Source organism: Mya arenaria, chromosome 4 (assembly GCF_026914265.1).
Source record: "Mya arenaria isolate MELC-2E11 chromosome 4, ASM2691426v1".
Lineage (NCBI taxonomy): Eukaryota > Metazoa > Mollusca > Bivalvia > Myida > Myidae > Mya > Mya arenaria.
In genome coordinates this window covers 68,464,787-68,487,081 of record NC_069125.1, presented here as the reverse complement: position 1 = coordinate 68,487,081, position 22,295 = coordinate 68,464,787, and the positions used below count along the sequence as shown (strand labels likewise).

The window sequence follows — 22,295 nt, the reverse complement described above, 5'->3', positions numbered from 1 at the left end:
CATATCGGAGGACAGGATAAATTGCGCAATTAGAATAATTGGGATCCATTCGATATGATAGCTTTTTGACTAATTGTTTGTTGATATAGGTTACAAATCATACAAAACAGAGAATTACCCGGAGCCACTTTGTAAAAAGCGTAACAGAATCCAGATGAAAAAGTAAACAGGAAATAACGGGATACTTTACTAATGCATTAGGCCGTCAATTGTTTCATCAACTAAAATGATTGTGAAAGCCCACGACAACGCTCCAATTTCCGATGCCTGAGGAAATGTTTGATTTGGTCAACATCCCAAAAAGATATTAAATCTGTTCCAGTAATCAAAGTGTATGAAGTTTCAGGAATATAATAACATGTTCTCTCCAACGTCATGCAATGAGCTCAGTGCTGAAACATGGAAACATCTTAAGCAGTATCCTACATAGCTTACAAAGTGACTAGGCGTCTAAACTCGTTGTGTTCCAAAATTGCATTTATCATTGAATTTCTGCAAAGCTAAAGTTTCCAAATTTATTTATTGTTATTACATTTAAAATACAAGGTCAGAAGGCTGTAGAAAATGTCATCTGTTCACAGTAAACGTCGGGGACTGTCATCTTATCAACCGTATTGGTGCATACACGCCGTGGACGTCTTATTGCAGGTTTGAGTCTGAGGGTCAAACACCTGGTCATCGGGACACGACTGCACGTGCGGAATGCGGTCGTTGTAGCAATTAATGAACTTGTTGCAGTCCATAGGGTGCGCATGGAGGGCGGGCTTATCATCAGGACACGTGATATCGTTGTAGCAGGCGACGCTACTCAAGGCGTTACATATCTTAGTCAGGGGGTCATACAGGGTGCTCGCTGAGCACTGCATTCGCCGAGGGTTCTTGTCAAAATATTCGCACTGGTAGTAGTAGGCACAGTTGTTGGGGTCTGCCTGCATCATGTTACCCTCCACCTGACAGGAAACGCCGATACCATGCGCCTTCGGATACCTCCCTAAAAGGGGACGATGGGGTGTGTATATATAACATAGAAACTCTGTCAAGTATACAGTCCAAATACTGTGTTGCATAGTGGTTTTTTTTACAGACTAACAGGCTAAATTGAGCCGCAACACACGAGAGTTTTTAGTAAACAAAACGCCTGAGCTGTCAATATTCCAATGACGTTCAATCTTAGTTTTTATTGTAACACGGAATCCTTAGAAATCATAAATGCCATTTAAATTGAGTGTAGAAGTTTGCTAATTCATTTTCGTTTTTGTAATCAAACAATACGTTTCGAGTAGAAAATATGAATTTTGTTCAAAGAAGTTTGGACAACTACCTTAGATGCTGTTTGAAGATAAGTAAAAGCGACAATACCATTCCCTTCAAAACAAGAATTGTAAATGAGCTATGATTGTTTCGTACTCAAATCCGATGTACTAAAAGTCATGTTTACGGAAATAATAAAGAAAATTTATTTGATTTACTAAATAAAGTATAGGAGCTCACGAGGGAAGCAGTTCTTTTCCGTTATATTGACAGTCGGATCAACCTCTGAAACATAAATGCCACAATGTTAAAATGAAATCACGCTTTTTTTGAAAATGAATGAATATGTAGAATAAATTTCATGGTAATATGAAAAGGAGAATAATTGTTTGTTTCCGTCTATGATTGTACAATATGTTCACATATTAAATGGGCACCGTGGCAAAAGTGTGATGACTGGCGCAATGGCATTAAAAGATTTCAACTGCATGTTATCAGAACGCGTGTATGCGCACGTTACGTCATTTCGGAAATGACGTCGTTGATGTTCTGTCCGTTGTTCTGTGCGCGCTGATGTTTTAATGGGCTAAATTTTCAAAATATTGAAATCAAATTGATATTTTCGCTTTTTGAAAAAGTGAAATATCATTAGTATTCCACTGATTAATCTCTAAAAAGAACAGGAAAGCATATATAATAAAACAAAACAATATATGATAATGGCGGTAAAGGCTATAATACATTAAATATGCCATTTCGTTGATTGAACTACCAAATAATTTATATATTATACACAATTGTTTTTTTCCAGAAAGTGTTTATGAGGTAAACGTTTTATGATATCATTAATCAAAACAATATTAAACTGCAGTTTTTCTCGAAAGGCCAATATAAAAAAACTGTAACGGTTTAAGGGGATTTAATGGTAGCAAATATTGTAGCGATGAAAGCCAATAACCAACAACGTGAGCATCATTGTTAAATAGCCTGTGGTGCTCACTCGGTGAAATATATTACAATCTTACATGGAAACAAACAATTGTCCTATTATATATCATCAATACCAAATGAGTAATAAGCGTATGACTTGCTAAAATATTGCCAATTAAGTGTGTATTTTTGCAGATTGATTTTTATTTTGACAAACAAATTGGGTGACATATTTTCTGACCAGTAGAAAAAAAGAAATGTTATATCACACATCTAAAATAATTGCTTCATTAAACCGGAATATGATAAATGGTTTTAATAGAATATTGTTGTTGTCATTTAAATTAATTCATTTATATAAAAAAAACTTTTTATGTATTTGTTTACTCAGTCTGATTTAGTTCATATCCTTAATTCGTCGCTCATAAGGTTCCAAGTCTAAGACTGACGGTCATTGAAACTGGACACATTATTGGCCCGATCTTCGTGCCAGGTAACAAATACCTTAGCTTTTAATAATACAACAGTTAACCATATAATTTACCCTCTGCATGACGTCATCACACAAGATTAATAGTGTATTGAATAAGTTTGATAACTAATACAGCCCCTCATATTTTCATACTTGAGAGATTTGACATGTTGTGTTTGGTATGTTTGTGATTATATTTTTCCGCGCGTATGCGCACGTGTATCTCCTGTGTCACGTGTGTACCTGAGCAGATGCCACTGGCGAGGTCTGGCATTGCAAAGGGGAGGCCGTCTGAGAACTCTCCCATGGAGAAGAGACGGCAGTAGTCGGTTCCAAGCTCTATAAAGTCCCGGCTGGTACCGTTGCTTCCAAGCGCGTACAGCAGGATACCATCCGACTTGGCCCTTGTTGCTGCCGCTGATAATGCAAGAATTTAACTATGAAAATTTCATTATTGGAAGAGACATAATTCGATTCAATATTTTAAAACCAAGGTTAATACAATATAAGTTGTTCTGAATTATTTTTTGTTTCTTCCATTTTCGATGCTTTTTAATATATCATTTTTACGCTACATACGTTGTATGTACAAATGCACTTCCAAAACAGCAATGGTGAAATATGTCAAATTTACAGGTTCTTTTAGATAAATTATCTGAAAAAACGGCAACCTTTACGAAAACATCGTTATATATGGTATTTTAATTAAAATTATAAAAGTCATAAAGATGTTGAATAACTACATCTAAAGAAGTAATCATGACTTTTGTAAAAACACAACTACTTATTGATATATCAAACCTATATAGCATGTAATTTCTTTAGAATCTTATTCATCCACATTGATGTTCTTAGTGCAATTATCCGTAGTGTATGCTAGAATGCTCATTTTTCCCTTCCCGTTTATTACATGTAATGACTCGCCGATCGCCGTGTATATATGAACACATATTCATTCTTTTCATTGATCATGGGTCATTTTGACTTGATTTGTATATTATTATGTTGAATGATAGATCTGAACTAAATCCATTATCTGTTCTACAAAACACTGACGTACCAATGACGTTATCGACGTTCTCCGCGGGAGTGGAACCGAACGTGAAGATGATGCCTATACGGCGGGCTCTCTCGCGCAGGATGTTACCCGTGTAGCCCGGGGGTGGCACTTTAAACATCTATGTAGATAAGATGGGAATAGGAAGTCAAGGTACACTATGTAAAAAACTTATATAAGAAGAGCATGAGAATTTTTCAAATAGAATATCATTAACATACTCATTATTTTTATATGTTGTTGTTTTTTTTTAATCTGAATAGAACGTGATATTACAAACAAGTGAATTACACCGTTAAACAGATATTCCAAGAGTGTGTCCATCAGAAGTTATAATTCATTTTTTATCTGTAAAACCATTATTGGGCGAATGTTTCAATGGGTCAGGTATCCAAGGGCAACGTGTGGGATAGTCTTACGTTAATCATGAGGTTTAAGGCGGCGGCTACGTCGTGTTTCGTGCCAAGTTCGTGCTGGTACTGCATCCGCTCTGTGAGTAACGTCACACGCGTGTTAATCTGAAACGGAAACATTATTAGACTATTATTGCGAGATTGAAACGGGTTTCAATGTTGTTTTATGCATCGGTGTGTGGTAACAAGCTATACAAGTTGTTTTTTTCTTTGAACTATTCATGCATTTTTGTTGCTGAGTGTTGTTGTACCCTAGTTCTTTTTCTAAAATGTTTTGTTATAACCGTTTGTGAGATCATGTTTTACACGAGTGTTACCTGCTTTACATGAGTTCTTGATGTGTGTGAGGGCATGTTTTTTCTTTGTTCTTGGTTTAACTGTTTGGAGAAGTTATGTGTTACTTTTGTTTCTGGTTTTAACTATTGGGGGTAAGTCGTGTGACCTTATTTCTTGTTTTTAGTATTTTGCTTTTGATTTGTTCGGGGCAAATCATTTGTTACCTGGGTTCTTGTTTTGAATGGTTGCGGTGTTGCAATGGGTATCGCAGTTTTTCCGTACAGAATTAGGCCAATGTTGAACTCGTCAGGTTGGATGGCAAAGTGCATGAGGAGATTAATGAGGTTTTTCTCGAAGGCACTAAACTCGTTTTCAGGAATCACATGGTTAGATCCGGGTACTGCGATCACCAGGTCCACGGGTCCCGTGTTAGCTCGACACTGGCCTGCAATAACAAACAACACATGGTTAGATCCGGGTACTGCGATCACCAGGTCCACGGGTCCCGTGTTAGCTCGACACTGGCCTGCAATAACAAACAACACATGGTTAGATCCGGGTACTGCGATCACCAGGTCCACGGGTCCCATGTTAGCTCGACACTGGCCTGCAATAACAACACATGGTTCAAACTGATTTAAATCAACATTTCCTGATGCCATTTTAAAAATCGGGCTACTGAACTTGCTCCTAAATATCTATGACTTTATCGCCGTGTCCGAGCGTTCCATAGAGATGTAAAATGTAACTATTATGCCCCAAATTATATAGAACCCGTAAGGTATGTGGTAAAGAAATGGCAACAGTTGTTAATGTGATAAATGGAAATGTTGAGATAAATTGAGGTAGCACTGAGTATAAATGTTCAGCTCAAATTTGTAATTTAAGGCAAAAACGTGGGTGGGGTAATTTGACATGAAAATAGGCCAAGTGCTCTTTTATCGTCATAAGAGACTTTTAAGCGCTATTCCTTACCAAAATCTGTTTTAAATTTCTTTATATCTTTTAGTTTTTATCTACAAAAAAAAATTATTCATGCATACATCAAAGAGTATGTAATACGATGTTTTCCTTCAATTTCAAGAATGAATTTATCAAATTTGCGTAAACAAGTTTTCATGCTAATAAGATATAAGTCTGTATGTTGTTATTATGCTAATGTTATCATATAAATTGAAAACACATGCTACAAATGTATCAATATAAAATTGAATGTGTGTTCAAAACATGACAAATTTGACATTACCTACTATATAACTTGATTAACCTTTCATGGTTACGATATTTCGGGCTAGAGAACACTTCATTTCCAGCATGGTCGTTTACGTAATTTTTCAGTTAAGACCATTTTTATGTTTGATTAAATTTACATTGTCCTTTCATTGACCATTCTACTCCTTCTTTCTAATTATGCAATAAACCGTGACTGTTTTACTGGATACACCGCCCTCCACCCCCCTCCCCACCAACACACACACACGCACACACACGCAGAGAATATCCGCGGGGTTTTATCTGTCCGCAAAAAATGTTTTCCTCTTGGCATCATATTTTTAGCCTATCGAACGTCATTTTTTATACATACTTTAAATAGATCAGATAATGTTTATGTCATAGTACTTACTGGGTTGACACCATCTGAGTAGCGCTCATTATACAACAATATAACTGTCTAACTGCGTAAAAAAGGAGATTGAATTATGACAGAGGCTAATTAAAGCTATGAATTTTGATTTTCATTAAAGGACTAGTGCGATAATATGGCGTTGGAAACCAGCACTGTGGATTACTAGTACGCAATTTTAGGCAAAACCATCGCTTAGCTGACGGGACTTGACCAATTTACCGTTATGAAACGTGATTGCATAGCAACAGAAACAGTCTTTATACCTAGTATTTCTTCTAAATCTACATGGGTGTTTTTCTATTTTTAAAGTCCAACACCATTAAGTACATAAGTAAATGATCATACATTGGGGAGGTAGTTGGCCGTGCTACTAACGAATTTTGTTGCAAGGTTACTGGATAATCTACAATACTAGAGATAAATAATTGATTAACAATATTTGTACACAAAATCTTTAAATTATATATTTTTTGAAAATGTGCTTTCTTGGGAATGTTTTGAACTAATGAAGTGCAAGAATATATCAGTATATAACGTACCTTTGGTCATGGGAGCCCAGACAACAAAAAGCAGGGCTATAGTCCACACGAAGATTGAACCCATAATTACAATGTCAAAAGAATTTGTTTCTTAATAAATAATATTCATATAAACACAGACAACTTCACTCTATAGCTTCCAACAACGGTGTGTGGGAAAGATTACGAAATAAAAGTTAAACCAAATTAACTGAATAAAATTAACGAATTATTACACATAAAGGTGGCGTTTCGGTCAAAATTTATTTTAAAGATAAATAATGGGCTTTGAAACTCGCTTTATCATGGCTTGCCAACTTGTTTTGAAATGCAGACAGATGTGGTTTGGATGAGACTGTTTATGATAGATGCTCGTTAGGCTGGTATGCAATTTTAATGCGTATTTAATTTATATGATTTCATTTCAATATTGTATGACAAAAATGCAATTTGCGATTTGTTTTTACATTTGGTGCAATTTATGTTATTTACTTCATTTATTTGCCAGGTGAATAAATATCCAAGAGATGATCATACCAGGCTCAGTGTTCCGTGACTAACACAGTTTAATTAATAACATCGTTCATTTATTATAAGAAACCAACATAAATGCATATTAACTTTAACTGAAATTATATCTTACTATGCTGGTAAATATTGTCCCTGTATATGAGACTTCGAGACAAATGTAAATTTTACTTGTCCATGCAAAGTTTACCAGTCCAATGGCAGTTTACCTAAGCAGGTTTACCTTACCTTAAGAAATCTCACTAGCCCTAAGAAAGTTTACCTAGCCCTTAAAAGATCTACTAGAAAGTTGACTAGCCCTTAGAAAGTAAACTAGCCCTAAAATTGTTTATTAGAAAGTTTATTAGCTGTAAATAAGTTTACCTAGCCCTAAGAACATTTACTACAAATTTTACTAGTTAAAAGAAAGTTTACATAGCCCTAAGAAAGTTTACTAGAAAGTTTACCTAGCTCTAAGAAAGTTAACTAGAAAGTTTACCTGGACCTAAGAAAGTTTACTAGAATGTTTACCTAGCCCCAAGAAAGTTTATTTAGCCCTAAGAAAGTTTACCTAGCCATAAGAAAGTTTACTAGAAAGTTTACCTAGCTCTCAGAAAGTTAACTAGAAAGTTTACCTGGACCTAAGAAAGTTTACTAGAATGTTTACCTAGCCCCAAGAAAGTTTACCTAGCCACTAGCCCTTAGAACGTTTTACTAGCTCTAAGAAAGTTTACTAGAAAGTTTACCTAGCCCTAAGTAAGTTTATCTAGCCATAAGAAAGTTTATCTAGCCCTAAAAATGGTTACTAGAAAGTTTACTAGTTCTAAGAAAGTTTATCAAGCCCTAAGAAAGTTTACCTAGCCCCAAAAGAGTTTACCTTGTCCTAAGAATGTTTACCTAGCCCAAAGAAAGTTTACCTAGTCGTAAAAAAGTTAACTAGTTCTTAGAAAGTCTACCTAGCCCTTAGAAAGTTTACATAGTCCTTAGAAAATTTACATAGCCCTAAGAAAGTTTGTCTAGCCCTAAGATAGTTTACCTAGCCCTAAGAAAGTTTACATAGTCCTTAGAAAATTTACATAGCCCTAAGAAAGTTTGTCTAGCCCTAAGAAAGTTTACCTAGCCCTAAGAAAGTTAACTTAGCCTTAAGAAAGTATATCTAGCCCTTAGAATGTTTATCTAGCCCTAAGCAAGTTTATCAACCCCTAAGAAAGTTTACTAGAAAGTTTACTATTTCTAAGAAGGTTTACCTAGCACTAAGAAAGTTTATCAAGCCATAAGAAAGTGAATCTAGCGCTAAGAGAGTTTACCTAGCCCTAAAACATTTACTAGAAAGTTTACTAGTTCAAAGAAAAGTTTCCTAGCACTAAGAAAGTTTATCTAGCCATAAGAAAGTTTACCTAGCCCTAAAAATGGTTACTAGAAAGTTTACTAGTTCTAAGAAAGTTTGTCAAGCCCTAAGAAAGTTTACCTAGCCCCAAGAGAGTTTACCTTGACCTAAGAATGTTTACCTAGCCCAAAGAAAGTTTACCTAGTCGTAAAAAAGTTAACTAGTTCTTAGAAAGTTTACCTAGCCCTTAGAAAGTTTACATAGTCCTTAGAAAATTTACATAGCCCTAAGAAAGTTTACCTAGCCCTAAGAAAGTTTACCTAGCCCTAAGAAAGTTAACTTAGCCCTAAGAAGGTTTATCTACCCCTTAGAATGTTTATCTAGCCCTAAGCAAGTTTATCAACCCCTAAGAAAGTTTACTAATTCTAAGAATGTTTACCTAGCACTAAGAAAGTTTATCCAGCCATAAGAAAGTGAATATAGCGCTAAGAAAGTTTACCTAGCCCTAAAACATTTACTAGAAAGTTTACTAGCCCTAAGAAAGTTTACTAAAAAGTTTACTAGTTCTAAGAAAAGTTTCCTAGCACTAAGAAAGTTTATCTAGCCCTAAGAAAGTTTATCTAGCCCTAAGAAAGTTAACCTAGCCCTAAGAAAGTTTGTCTAGCCATAAGAAAGTTTATCTAGCCCTAAGAAAGTTAACCTAGCCTTAAGAAAGTTTACCTAGTCGTAAAATAGTAAAATAGTTCTTAGAAAGTTTACCTAGCCCTAAGAAAGTTTACATAGTCCTTAGAAAGTTTACATAGCCCTTAGAAAGTTCACATAGCCCTAAGAAAGTTTACCTAGCCTTAAGAAGGTTTACCTAGCCCTAAGAAAGTTTATCTAGCCCTAAGCAAGTTTATCAACCCCTAAGAAAGTTTATTAGAAAGTTTACTATTTCTAAGAAATAGTGACTTTCATGACTTTCATTTTTGAATGCCCAATCTCCACGACATTCATTTTTGAAAGCCCCGTGTCCAATGTCCGGCACGACATTCATTTTTGAATGTCCAAAGTCGTGCTGGCACGACATTGGAGATTGGGCATTCAAAAATGAAAGTCATGCTGGCACGACATTGGACATTTAAAAATGAGAGCAAGGTAAACTTTATTAGGGCTAAGTAAACTTTTTTTTTTAGAATAAGTAAACTTTTGGTAATCTTCCTTAGGTAAACTTTCATAGGGCTAAAATATTTTAAGGGCACGACTTTCATTTTTGAATGCTCAATGTCCAATGTAGAACACCCGTACACATAATGTCTGGTAATGTCTAGAACAACCGTACACATACTGTCGGGTAATGTCTAGAACATCCGTACACATAATGTCTGGTAATGTCTAGAACAACCGTACACATACTTTCGGGTAATGTCTAGAACACCCGTGCACATAATGTCTGGTAATGTCTAGAACACCCGTGCACATACTGTCGGGTAATGTCTAGAACATCAGCACACATAATGTCTGCTAATATCTAGAACAACCGTACACATAATGTCTGGTAATGTCTAGAACATCCGTACACATAATGTCTCCTTATGTCTAGAACACCCGTTCACATAATGTCAGCTCATGTCTAGAATGCATGTACAGATAATGTCTGCTAATGTCTAGAACACCCGTACACATAATGTCTGGTAATGTCTAGAACAACCGTACACATACTGTCGGGTAATGTCTAGAACACCAGCACACATAATGTCTGCTAATGTCTAGAACAACCGTACACATAATGTCTGGTAATGTCTAGAACATCCGTACACATAATGTCTCCTTATGTCTAGAACACCCGTTCACATAATGTCTCCTTATGTCTATAACACCCGTTCACATAATGTCTGCTCATGTGTAGAATGCATGTACAGATAATGTCTGCTTATGTCTAGAACACCCGTACACATAATGTATTTTCGCGATATTGAGGCCCGCTTTTCAGTGTGATCTCTCTCGTCATCTGTGTTACAGGGGAACCGGAATTGACAACTGAAATAGATTATGTGCACATATTTGGGGAATTGATAGCATTCATGTTATTTAACGACCAATAATAATTATATCGTTCTTACGATTAGATATGTCCAACAATTAGTGTGCTACCATCATTTTCATATTACCAAAATAACTACGTTATCATGAATTTCGGGGTGAGATAATTTTGATTGGGGTGTATAGGTCTGATGGACAAATGTACGAGCTTGCAACTATATATTTTAACTGCTACACTCAGTCCCATATTTAGGGACAGTTATGTGTGTTTTAGTATGTTTTAGTGTGTTTTACTGCCATTTAATATCGTCTAATAACGAATACATTGTCGCAATAAAACGCTAATTCCCCGTAAGTCGTCCACGTCCAAATTCATGGGTTGTGCAAATAATGAAGTCATAGTCGTTCATTTTCACTTTCGGAATACAAGGTACTGGAGGTATAGTAAATATATATTTGTATTTTTTTTTAAATCAATGTTAGGATTATTAAAATAATATTATTATATTTTCATTTTTTTCCATTATATTATTATTGTTATTATTAGTATTATAATTATTATTGTTATACTTATTATTATTATTATTGTTATTATTACTATTATTATTATTATTATTATTATTATTATTATTATTATTATTATTATTATTATTATAAATACAATATTTTACTGTGTTTTTCTTTTTTTTCAGCAGAAGGAGAGTATGGATATCTGGAAGGGAGCTGTCGTTTGTTTCCTAGTTATTGGATTAACCTCTGTCACAGGTACTTTTTATGCATTTTTTCGGTTAATTGAGAAATTGACTGATTTGGAGTTATATTTCATTAAGTAAGCTAGCATCTTCAACCCAAATCATTGCCACAGCTAATGTCGGTCGATGTGCATACCGTTCTTTGTATTTGGCATTTGTTACATATCAGTTCTGCTGTTGCTGGATCGGCCAGATTTGTACATGATTATTGTCGTTGTTTCATGAGCGTAAATCATGAATTTCAGAAAAGAAATTTTAAGCTTAGCTGAGCACAAGCGGTTCATAGTTAATTAGCAATTGTGATCGGTTTTGTGCGTCGAATGTCGTCCGTCGTCAACAATTGCTTTTATGAGCCAACATCATTCATCATTCACCTCCTATCTCTTGGTAAAATTCATAGAAATGTTCCCCTAACTCATAGTGTTTTTTAGGTATATGACTGGAAGCCTTGACACATTGTTAATGCAAAAACTGACGCAGGGAGTGTGTATCTAATGAGTGGCAGTAGGCGGACCTTTTAACACCCGCGAAAGTTGAAATTGATTAAATTTTGTAGTTGGCTAATGATTGCCTATCTGCAATTGCATTGGCTGAGAATGTAGGCTGTATTCTTAGCGATTTTATACACAAATCTGGGTGCAAACGGGAACAATTTCAAACAATAATTTTATATAAAAAAGATGTGCATGTGCAACACTTAACTAAATTCCTTCTATCTTTTGAATCATCTTCAACAATGCTGTTAAGATGGGCGAGTTCTACTGCACTTAAGGAAACTATAAGCATATTCTGAAAATGTTTTGGAGTCTTGTCAAAGTTTAATTTTCGCAATGCATGTTTTGTATATTACCTATATAACATTAATTTATAACTGATTGCTATATACTGGTTGACGTCGCAAATCCGAACACTTTTTGAGGTTTTTCACAATTATCTTGAAGAGTTTTTGTTGTAAGTTAAAATTGCGTATGAAACATCTTTGGTTAATGTGACAACATCTGTCAAAGTACAGATTCACGATCTCATCAATTTAATGTCGAAAATCGTTCATTTTATGGACAGTAAATTATGCACAAATACCGAACACTTGCATTAGCGATTCATACAATTATAATTAATAAGTATGCTATATTAAATAAACACTTAGCTGCAAAGTGATTTATTGTTTCCGATGTTTGTTTTTTTCAAAACATGCAATTCAAATGTAAAGCGTGATTTCTAATCATAAATACCTTGAATGTAGGTCAACATAACTGCAAAACCTGCATAACTGCAAAACCTAAAGATGCGCGTACGCCCTCTGACGTCATTCCCCCATGTGCTACATTTTGATCTTTAAGGTATAAACATTGAATGGCATTTTTTTAGAAAATACTTAACAAAACAAGATGAAACTTCGCAAGTGTGACCAAGGCAGGCCTCTGTATTGATCTAGATCTTCGAATAATCGATGACGGTAAACAAACGCGTGTTTTAGCCGGTGTTCGGGATTTGTGCCCTGTTCGGAAATGTACCGTCAACCAGTAAGCCAATGTTTAGGGCTAGGGTGGATGGCAAACTAATAAGGGAATTGTTTTGTTGTACACTGTAAACGCATACCAAGGAACATTTCTGTTATATTAATATCGCACCGACCGTCTGTCCGTCCGTCCGTCCGTGTGTCCGGATGCCCGGGGGGGGGATAGCGGTAACCAGCCATACTGTTCGATTACAACACAGTGTAAAAATAAATAATCATAAATGAGATCGTTGATTTTTATTGACCTTTGATTCCATAAATCAACCAGACAATGTTTATAACCAGGCAGTGTTTACAATCAGACAGTGTTTACACTTTTAATATCTTAACTTCTTTATCCAGGCCAGTGTCCGGGCAAGGCTGACATCATGTTTCTCGTGCCGGGCTCGGATGCAGTGCCGGGCCACGAGTTCTTCCCGTTCGAGCGTTTCCTCATCAACCTGGTCAGCTTCTTCAACATCGACCGGGACAACGTCAACGTCGGACTCATCCTGTACGGGAAAACGCCCGTCCCCTTTGCATGGCCACAGCCATTTAAGAGTCAAAAACAAATTAACACTCGTATAACGCTAATGAGCCAGCGCTTATCCTATGCGGACGAACTAAATGGCGGAAACAATCTTACTGCGGCCTTATCGTTGATGCGAAAAATGTTTACCAACCCCACCGGGCAAACAGGCAGTGGCCGTCGGAACAATGCCAGGCAGATCGGGGTGGTGTTCACGTACGATTCCGTGAGCATAGATGAGCGTCAGTCTGTGATAGAGGCAGCGAAAGCGGCAAGGGGTGATGGTATTACGTTGTACGGAGTGGGGAAGGGCCAGGCGGGTCCCGAGTTCTCCCACATCGGCTCTGATTACTGCAAGTCGTTCTCAATGGGCCGCTTCATCGACGGGCTCCCCAGTGTGTTGGCTTTCCTAGGCTCCAGCCTCTGTTCCGAGATGAACCCCAACGTTAACGTCACAGAGCTAAACTGCTTCCCACGTATGTAACTCTGACCAACAATAGCATGTTAATAACTGTTCAATGTAAACAGAGTATTACTTGCTTTTTAAACAACGATTAAAAGCTTTTCAAATAATACAATAACGTAATCGATGCATGTTTCCTAAAACATTTAATAGGTTTGCATACACTTCAGTTATGACAAATGTTTATTGATGTGTTTGCATACGTAAACATCTAATCGATCATGGCTGTTATGCGGAAATCAAGCTTATTCGAAACATTGCAAATGAAATCTATATTAAGTAATACATTTTTTACACATTATCTGTCAAATTTCGGCAATAATTATGACCATAAATGCCCTCCTGGTCCTCCATCTATTGACAGGGGGCGTTAAACTAGTGACTGGTCTGCGCGCGCCTGCCATATTAAATAGTTGTTGACATCCATGAACATATAAAAACATACTATGTAATTTAATTGTCCATAAGGGATGAGTAACTTTTCAAAGTTGTCTGTAAAATAACTTCATGTAACCATTTCGTTACAGAGCTATATCAAAGCAAAGAACCGGAACCGGTACAGTGTGACGGGCGCTCCCTTCTCTTCCCCGACCCTGAGAACTGCGCCTACTTCTACCACTGCCGTTTCCGGCGCCCGGTTCAGGAGCGCTGCTCCACCGGCATGTTGTTCGACCCGAGCGCCAGCGCGTGCAACTACAAGGAGTTCGTATCCTGCTACACTGACATCAAGTGTCCCATGCAGAATGGACTGTTTCCACACCCGACCGACTGCAGCAAGTACATCAACTGCTTCGACTTCCGGCCGTACGTTCAGAAATGCCCGAATAATATGTGGTTTGACGCAACAACTAAAGGATGTGGGTTTACGGCCGCGGTCGCATGCACTTAGTCCTGAACCACATATATACGCAATACTGTACTGTGTGAAATCTGTATATCTAGATGATTTGTACGTGCCAAGATGAAACCAGAACTATGCTGACGTCTCCGTATGTGACATTTTTAAGGTGCACTTATTCATACATTTGAAAGATAACATACACGACAAACATTGTGCTTATTTCACTTGTGTTAATGAAGTTGTTTTATTGACATACTTGGAGAATTTTGAAGAATAAAAGATTTACATCCATCTATGTATTACATAATTATATCTTAATTATAAAGCATTACATTTAGTCCATCTCAGCGTTTGTGCGTCGTATGGAATAGTTTGTAAAAAAAGTCCTTCTATTGAAACATCGCAGACAACATTGAACAAAGAAGCATACGTGGTTTAAAACTTTGTATATGCTGACGGGTGACTCCGTGGGACATATTGTATAAATGTTGGTTCCTGTCGCACAAGGAGTTTTTAATCACTACAGGTATACTTGTAATACCACACTTCAAAAAAACAACAACCAGAAATGATCGCATCGAGCAACGAAATGCTTACATTCTCAAAAAAGTAGTAATATACGCAAAAATGTTAAAAATAAATCACAGCATTGCTACTCCCATTTTCTAACTCCGGCACATTAATTCTTTTTAACATGTCATGTCAAAAATTAGGTCTGATGATACCTGATTTCGATTTGCAGAACTGAAGAACTGCGACCTACAGCCTAAAAACTATTCTTAACTTTCATTGACTATCAGCATTTTAACAGCATTCACCACACATGTGTATGACACATGATGGTAAATGAAAAATAAGGGACCATTTTGTTAATGATCTTAAAACGAGTGATGGCTGTGTTAAGTCGTGTGTAAGATATCAAACATCGATGTCACCTTCTTTAAACATCTCTTTGTAAAACATGGAACCCTAGCTCCCGGTGTTTTTCATCCACAGGGGGCAAAAACAAATTAGTTTTGTTTATTCTAGCCTATATGTATATATACACCCTGTGTTTTTCATCAATGACTTAATAAATATAAATTATACGAGTAATCTACCGGTGGTGACATCTCTAGATGACGTAAAGTTATTCCCCCATGTTATGCCCATGATGTGGTACTTTTTGCAAAATCTCCTTGGTAGAAGGACGTAAGAAATTACTGCAGCATATGGGGGGATAAAAGATAAAAGTAGCAAAGACTTAAGTCATAATCTTCGAAAATGTAAGAGCAACACATATAGACCTTCACATTTATAGAAATACAATAGAATATGTTAACTTAATTGTTTAAGAATGATATCTTCAATAGGTTTCAAAATATAATTGCTCAGCGTGCATCTTTTTCACTCCATAAATTGTATCAAGTAATTAATACCACTGAACTTTCTTTCATCAGTAATTTAAACTTTTGATGTTTTAGTGGGCTCTGTACTAAATTTCTGCTCAGAAATTTGTGGTATGAATCCAGCCACGGAAAATAAAACGATTCATGTCATTTTTCCCGGAGTAAAAAATCAACAAACTTAATTACTATTTAAAGCGAACTTGGAAGAGTTCCTTTGCTAATATATAGGAAAATAAATTAGATCATTATTGGAAGAAAACAATTGCTCCAGGAGATGATAGTTTGGTTCAAACACATAAACCGTCTTGCGAACAGACGATTCCATACATGAAACATAAAAAAATGGCCACTCACTGTTAAAAAATACTCTGATGAACACGGCTTTTCTGATATACGGCGAGTTGAAAATACTGATAACTACACACTACACACCAAAATAGAATTATAGATACATATTGTCAAAACTGGTATGCAATAAATCACCTAAAGTAAAAACATGTGCCTTATTGAAACATGCTTTTACCAGATAAAAATACTTAGAAACTATCCATGAAATAGAATCGACATTCCCTCGCAAGATATAGAACGCTCAAATGCTAGCAATATGCTGGCAATTAAGACGGGCAGGTTTACTAATACATCAGTAAATGAAAGAGCTTAAATGAAAGAGTATGTGCATGCAATATCACCCAGGTATAATCCGAATACCACTTCCTTCTTGTCTGTCAAAACTATTGGGAATTAAGATGTAAATTGTTTACGAACCGTATTTTTGCAGTTGGCCAACACTGAACAAAAACGAAGGGCAGTAGCCCAAACAAATCTGCAGCCAGGGTCATGTACTGCACTTTTCCTCAATGAGTTTTACTCCGGACAAAAAAAAATAAGTTGAAAACATTACAAACGGCAATAGCTAAGAAATACTGCAGCAAGAAGTATGCGGCGGTTCTTGGGCACTACACTTTTCCTCAATGATGTATATCTGTACATGAAGTCTGAAGTAAAAACCTCAAGGCTTTTCAATTAATGCTCCGGACAAAAATAAGTATAGAAATTGACAAATAACAATAACAAAAATAATTCTGCACCCAAAGCATTGTTTCTGTGCACTGAGATCTGTAAATGCTCAAAGATGTCATGCACCGGAAAGGTGGTACGTAACCGACAATATTGGGCAGTGTCTTAGCAAGAAAGCGCTCTTCAAAAGGTCGACGTTATATTCTATACACGCTCACGGTCTGACCACTGGAATCTATACACCCCCATTGAAATGTCGTAAAATATATGAAAAATTCTGTATCCACATTTTTTGAGATTTCAGATAATAATTAAGACAAAAGATGACAATTTTAAATAAAATAAATACTTTGCAAGGAAATAAACAATTATATCTCACAGTTTCCAAGTTCGCTCGACATAGGAATCTAAACAGCTACACCGTAGGACAGACAATGGAGTCTTTTCAACTCCAACATATTAAGACAGATATTGGAATCTAAACAGTTTCAAATTTGAGAGATCTTGGATTCAGTACAGCCTGGACAAACATTGAACGTTATACAGCCTCAACTGAAGACAAACATTAGTATCTATCCAGCCTCAACTGAAGACGAACATTAGAATCTATACAGCCTCAGCTTAAGACAAACATTGGAATCTATACAGCCTCAACTTAAGATAAACATTAGAATCTATACAGCATCAAGAAGGGACAAACATTGAACGTTATACAGCCTCAACTGAAGACAAACATTAGAATCTATACAGCCTCAACTGAAGACAAACATTAGAATCTATACAGCCTCAACTGAAGACAAACATTGGAATCTATACAGCCTTAACTGAAAGCAAACATTAGAATATATACAGCCTCAACTGAAGACAAACATTAGAATCTATACAGCCTCAGCTTAAGACAAACATTGGAATCTATTACAGCCTCAACTGAAGACATACATTGGAATCTATACAGCCTCAACTGAAGACAAACATTAGAATATATACAGCCTCAGCTTAAGACAAACATTGGAATCTATACAGCCTAAGCTCAAGGCAATCATTGGAATCTATACATCTTCAAGTTAGGACAAACATTGGTGTCTATACAGTCTCAGTATTGTCTTGTACATATACAGCTTTTAAAAAGTATTTAGCAACAGCTTTGGTTCTTAATCTGTTTTATTGATCATATACAATGTATTATATAACATGAGGTACACTGAATGTAGCAATCACATGCAGGGAAACCCTTAGATATTTTGTAAGAAAAATGTTGAGCTCTCTGTAGCCACTCTATATGTATATGCATAAAGAACACATTTTACAACAAAGAATATATCTGTTTTTTCTTGAAGGCTAGGAATGGACATGTACATGTACCCTATGACACCAATACAATATAATCAAAATAACAACACATTTAAATTTGTTAAAATGTTTGATAATATACGAATGGCTATTCAATGAAGAGTATAATAAATACAGTTTAAAATGGTTAAACTAAAATGACACATTTGGTCTTGTTTTGTACAGAAAAATGAAGAGAATGAAGGTACACATAGTGTCAACATAAATACATACTATCCCCAAATAAGAAAATGTTATGATAAAGGTTGATTACTCACCACTTAACCTCATAAAAATACACGTAGTTACAAGACAAATTTCAAGTTTGTGGATGAAACAAATGGAACACATCCAAGTTAACTGAAGACTCTGACTATGTCTGGATTTATCTTATCTTGCATTGTCAAAGAATATCTTTTCCATATCCATGTTTAATGGAATATCATTACTATTAATATAGATATTCATTATTGTAGTGCATACTTGTTATGTAAGTTAAAATAAATCATGTTCAAATAACAAAGGAAACCCATCCAGATTGTCAACTGTAGTGTGATCTTCATTATTTCTTTACTTTCTATGTTAAGAGGACATTTCTTTCTGTTCTTTGCCTGAAATATAAATAATAAAGATATAGATTAAAAGCATCCCCATTTATCAAAGATCAGCAGTTAGCAATTTTTTGGCAATCTTGGGCATTTATCAGATTATATGCAATACAGGAATAAATGCTGTTAGCAGGAAATTACAAGAATTTCAAATGTATAAACAACATTTTTGCATAAAGTTTAGTTGTAGAGGATCTTTTAGGATTATGATATAGTAATACTGGCAAATTGAAATTGGAATACATGATACTTATTTCATGGCAAGATTTAAACAAATTGAAATTGGAATACATGATACTTATTTCATGGCAAGATTTAAAGTTTAACACAGTATTCACATATTTAGAAGAAAACAAATACAACATACATATATCGTTCTTCAATGCTGCAAGCAAATCCTTATTCGCCACCTCTCGAACACCATTTTGCCATGAGTACATACTGCAATTAAATCATAATATAAAAGAAAATTCTATGAAAATCTTTCTTTTGTTGATCACCTTCAAAAAATCAAAGTCTTAAAACCTATTGTGCAAATATTAAGAAGTTTTTTTACAACAAAAGTATGCTATATGGATGGCCTGTACGATAGTATTAGGCAAAATATATTAAAACATACTTTGTGGTTTGCTTTACTGTCATGATATTATTTCAAAGTCTGAAAAAGTTAAATATTCCTAAAATCCAATAAAGAAACTAGAGATTGCTTTTTCGAAAAAGCGCATGTCTCCCCCATTGTGTGGTCGTAGGTGAGAAATAATCAATGATGGATCCCAAAATCAATAGGGGCCATCAACTAGTCATGACTAACTGGCATACCAAGTATGAAGTTCCTGGGTGTAAACGTTCTTGAGTTATTGAGCAGAAACCGGTTCTTCACCTCAAGGTCAGTGACCTTGACCTTTGACCAACTGATTGCAAAATCAACTAGACATCATGACCAACCTCACTTCAAAGTTTGGTGAACCTAGATCAAAGCATTCTCCTGATATTGCACGGAAATATTTTTTTACATTAGAGGTCACAGCGACGTTGACCTTTGACCTTGTGACCCCCCAAAATATAGGAGTTTTCTAAACCTCATGATCAACCTCCCTACCAAGTTTGGTGAACCTAGGTCAAACCATTCTCAAGATATTGAGCGGAAATGTTTTTTACATTGGGGGTCGCCGCGACCTTGACCTTTGACCTAGTGACCCCAAAAACAATAGGGATCTTCTACACCTCATGACCAACCTCCCTACCAAGTTTGGTGAACCTAGGTCAAACCGTTCTCAAGATTTTGAGCAGAAATGTTTTTTATATTGGGGGTCGCCGCGACCTTGACCTTTGACCTAGTGACCCCAAAAACAATAGGGATCCTCTACACCTCACGACCAACCTCCCTACCAAGTTTGGTGAACCTAGGTCAAACCATTCTCAAGATATTGAGCGGAAATGTTTTTTACATTGGGGGTCGCCGCGACCTTGACCTTTGACCTAGTGACCCCAAAAACAATTGGGATCCTCTACACCTCACGACCAACCTCCCTACCAAGTTTGGTGAACCTAGGTCAAACCATTCTCAAGATATTGAGCGGAAATATTTTTTACATTGGGGGTCGCCGCGACCTTGACCTTTGACCTAGTGACCCCAAAAACAATTGGGATCCTCTACACCTCACGACCAACCTCCCTACCAAGTTTGGTGAACCTAGGTCAAACCATTCTCAAGATATTGAGCGGAAATGTTTTTTACATTGGGGGTCGCCGCGACCTTGACCTTTGACCTAGTGACCCCAAAAACAATAGGGATCCTCTACACCTCACGACCAACCTCCCTACCAAGTTTGGTGAACCTAGGTCAAACCATTCTCAAGATATTGAGCGGAAATGTTTTTTACATTGGGGGTCGCCGCGACCTTGACCTTTGACCTAGTGACCCCAAAAACAATAGGGATCTTCTACACCTCATGACCAACCTCCCTACCAAGTTTGGTGAACCTAGGTCAAACCATTGTCAAGATATTGAGCGGAAATGTTTTTTACATTGGGGGTCGCCGCGACCTTGACCTTTGACCTAGTGACCCCAAAAACAATAGGGATCTTCTACACCTCATGACCAACCTCCCTACCAAGTTTGGTGATCCTAGGTCATGCGGTTTTCCAGTTATCGATCGGAAACGAAGTGTGACGTACGGACGGACTGACGGACTGACGGACTACCGGACTACCGGACTACCGGACTGACGGACAGGGCAAAAACAATATGTCTCCCCCAGAGAGGGGGAGACATAAAAAGTCCAATTCTAGGATCACAATACACATGATATCATATTGGAAATCATGATTAACAAAGAAGGTGTTTTAAACATTTCTTGTTAACATTACCAGACAATAAGACTCTTTCCTGCCTTCCCTCATCATATTGCTCTCAACAATCTGCATAACCTGAAATTATATTTGAATAATGCAATACTTGATAACTTTGTCATTATCAACTATGACTGTAAGTCTTGGATAAAACCTTTCAGTTCCCAGTGTCTTTGATATTCTTGAAGATATATTACAAAAAGAAAAGGAAAATCTTTACTGTGATATCTGATCTGCTTTCATTGCCACAATTGATGACAATAAAATTTGGACAAATGGGAGCAATTCTCTCAATTAGAATCTGACATTGCATTAAGAATGTTATGCATCAGTCATTTATAACCACAAACACTTGACAAAGTACCATTATGAACCAAACATACATAAAATAACATTCAAATATTCGTCTTTGATGTTGCAAACGTCAAAGTAAAATCATATATATCTTTATGCCCCCACAAAGTGGCGGCATATAGGGTTGCCCTTGTACGTACGTACGTCCCGAAGATTGTTTCCGATCTAATTCTTGAAAACCGTTTGTCCAATCCTCACCAAACTTTAAACACATGTTTGTGACCATAATATCTTGATCAAGTTCGATAGTCATGGAAATCGCTTTAGTCATTTAGGAGTTACGGCCCTTTTTTGCCAAAAATACTTCAAAAATATATGTTTCCAATCTAATTCTTGAAAAGTATGTGTCCAATCCTCACCAAACTTTACATACATGATTGTGACCATAATATCTTGATCAAGTTCGATAGCCATGGAAATCGCTTTTGTCATTTAGGAGTTACGGCCCTTTATTTGCAAAAAAAGACTTGAAAAATACGTCCCGAAGATTGTTTCCGATCTAATTCTTGAAAACTGTTTGTCCAATCCTCACCAAACTTTTATTTACTGTTAGCATACTTGATCCCAATCCTTTCGTACCACAGCGACACGTCATGGTGACGGAGCACTTACAAAGTTGACTTGAGGCTGTTTATCCATGTCGACATATTGGAAGTCCAAGTTATAATCCTTAAAAGAGTTATTATACTAAAACGGGAGCTTTAAGGGCTATCCGGAAATAAAACTAGTTGAAATGGTCGCAGTCAACAGTTTCATGGTTTACT

At 36.4% G+C, this 22,295-nt stretch overlaps 2 protein-coding genes and 1 long non-coding RNA gene across 4 annotated transcripts; 1 reads left to right on the top strand and 2 right to left on the bottom strand.

Annotated features, from left to right (window-relative positions):
• Positions 1-501: 501 nt before the first annotated feature.
• Positions 502-6,806, bottom strand: LOC128229907 (uncharacterized). Of its 2 annotated transcripts, none has more exons than XM_052941810.1 (7): positions 6,566-6,806; positions 4,624-4,925; positions 4,130-4,228; positions 3,714-3,831; positions 2,897-3,070; positions 1,492-1,536; positions 502-991 (listed from the first exon to the last, which is right to left on the bottom strand). In XM_052941810.1, the coding sequence occupies exons 1-7, from the start codon at positions 6,627-6,629 to the stop codon at positions 606-608; spliced, it is 1,188 nt and encodes a 395-aa protein (XP_052797770.1). In that variant the 5' UTR covers positions 6,630-6,806; the 3' UTR covers positions 502-605. The 2 variants fall into 2 exon arrangements, with proteins under 2 accessions (XP_052797770.1, XP_052797771.1); XM_052941811.1 differs by having other exon boundaries at positions 4,624-4,844.
• Positions 6,807-6,887: 81 nt separating this feature from the next.
• On the top strand, positions 6,888-14,719 carry LOC128229908 (collagen alpha-6(VI) chain-like). Its single transcript, XM_052941812.1, has 4 exons — positions 6,888-6,927; positions 11,093-11,165; positions 13,014-13,655; positions 14,170-14,719. Exons 1-4 carry the CDS (start codon positions 6,913-6,915, stop codon positions 14,529-14,531), a joined length of 1,092 nt encoding a protein of 363 aa, XP_052797772.1. The 5' UTR covers positions 6,888-6,912; the 3' UTR covers positions 14,532-14,719.
• A 3,204-nt stretch (positions 14,720-17,923) lies between these two features.
• On the bottom strand, positions 17,924-22,266 carry LOC128232318 (uncharacterized). The gene is made up of 4 exons (XR_008260518.1): positions 22,144-22,266; positions 21,196-21,255; positions 19,193-19,266; positions 17,924-18,828 (listed from the first exon to the last, which is right to left on the bottom strand). It is a non-coding gene; the product is annotated as an uncharacterized LOC128232318 (long non-coding RNA).
• Between the last annotated feature and the right edge of the window lie 29 nt (positions 22,267-22,295).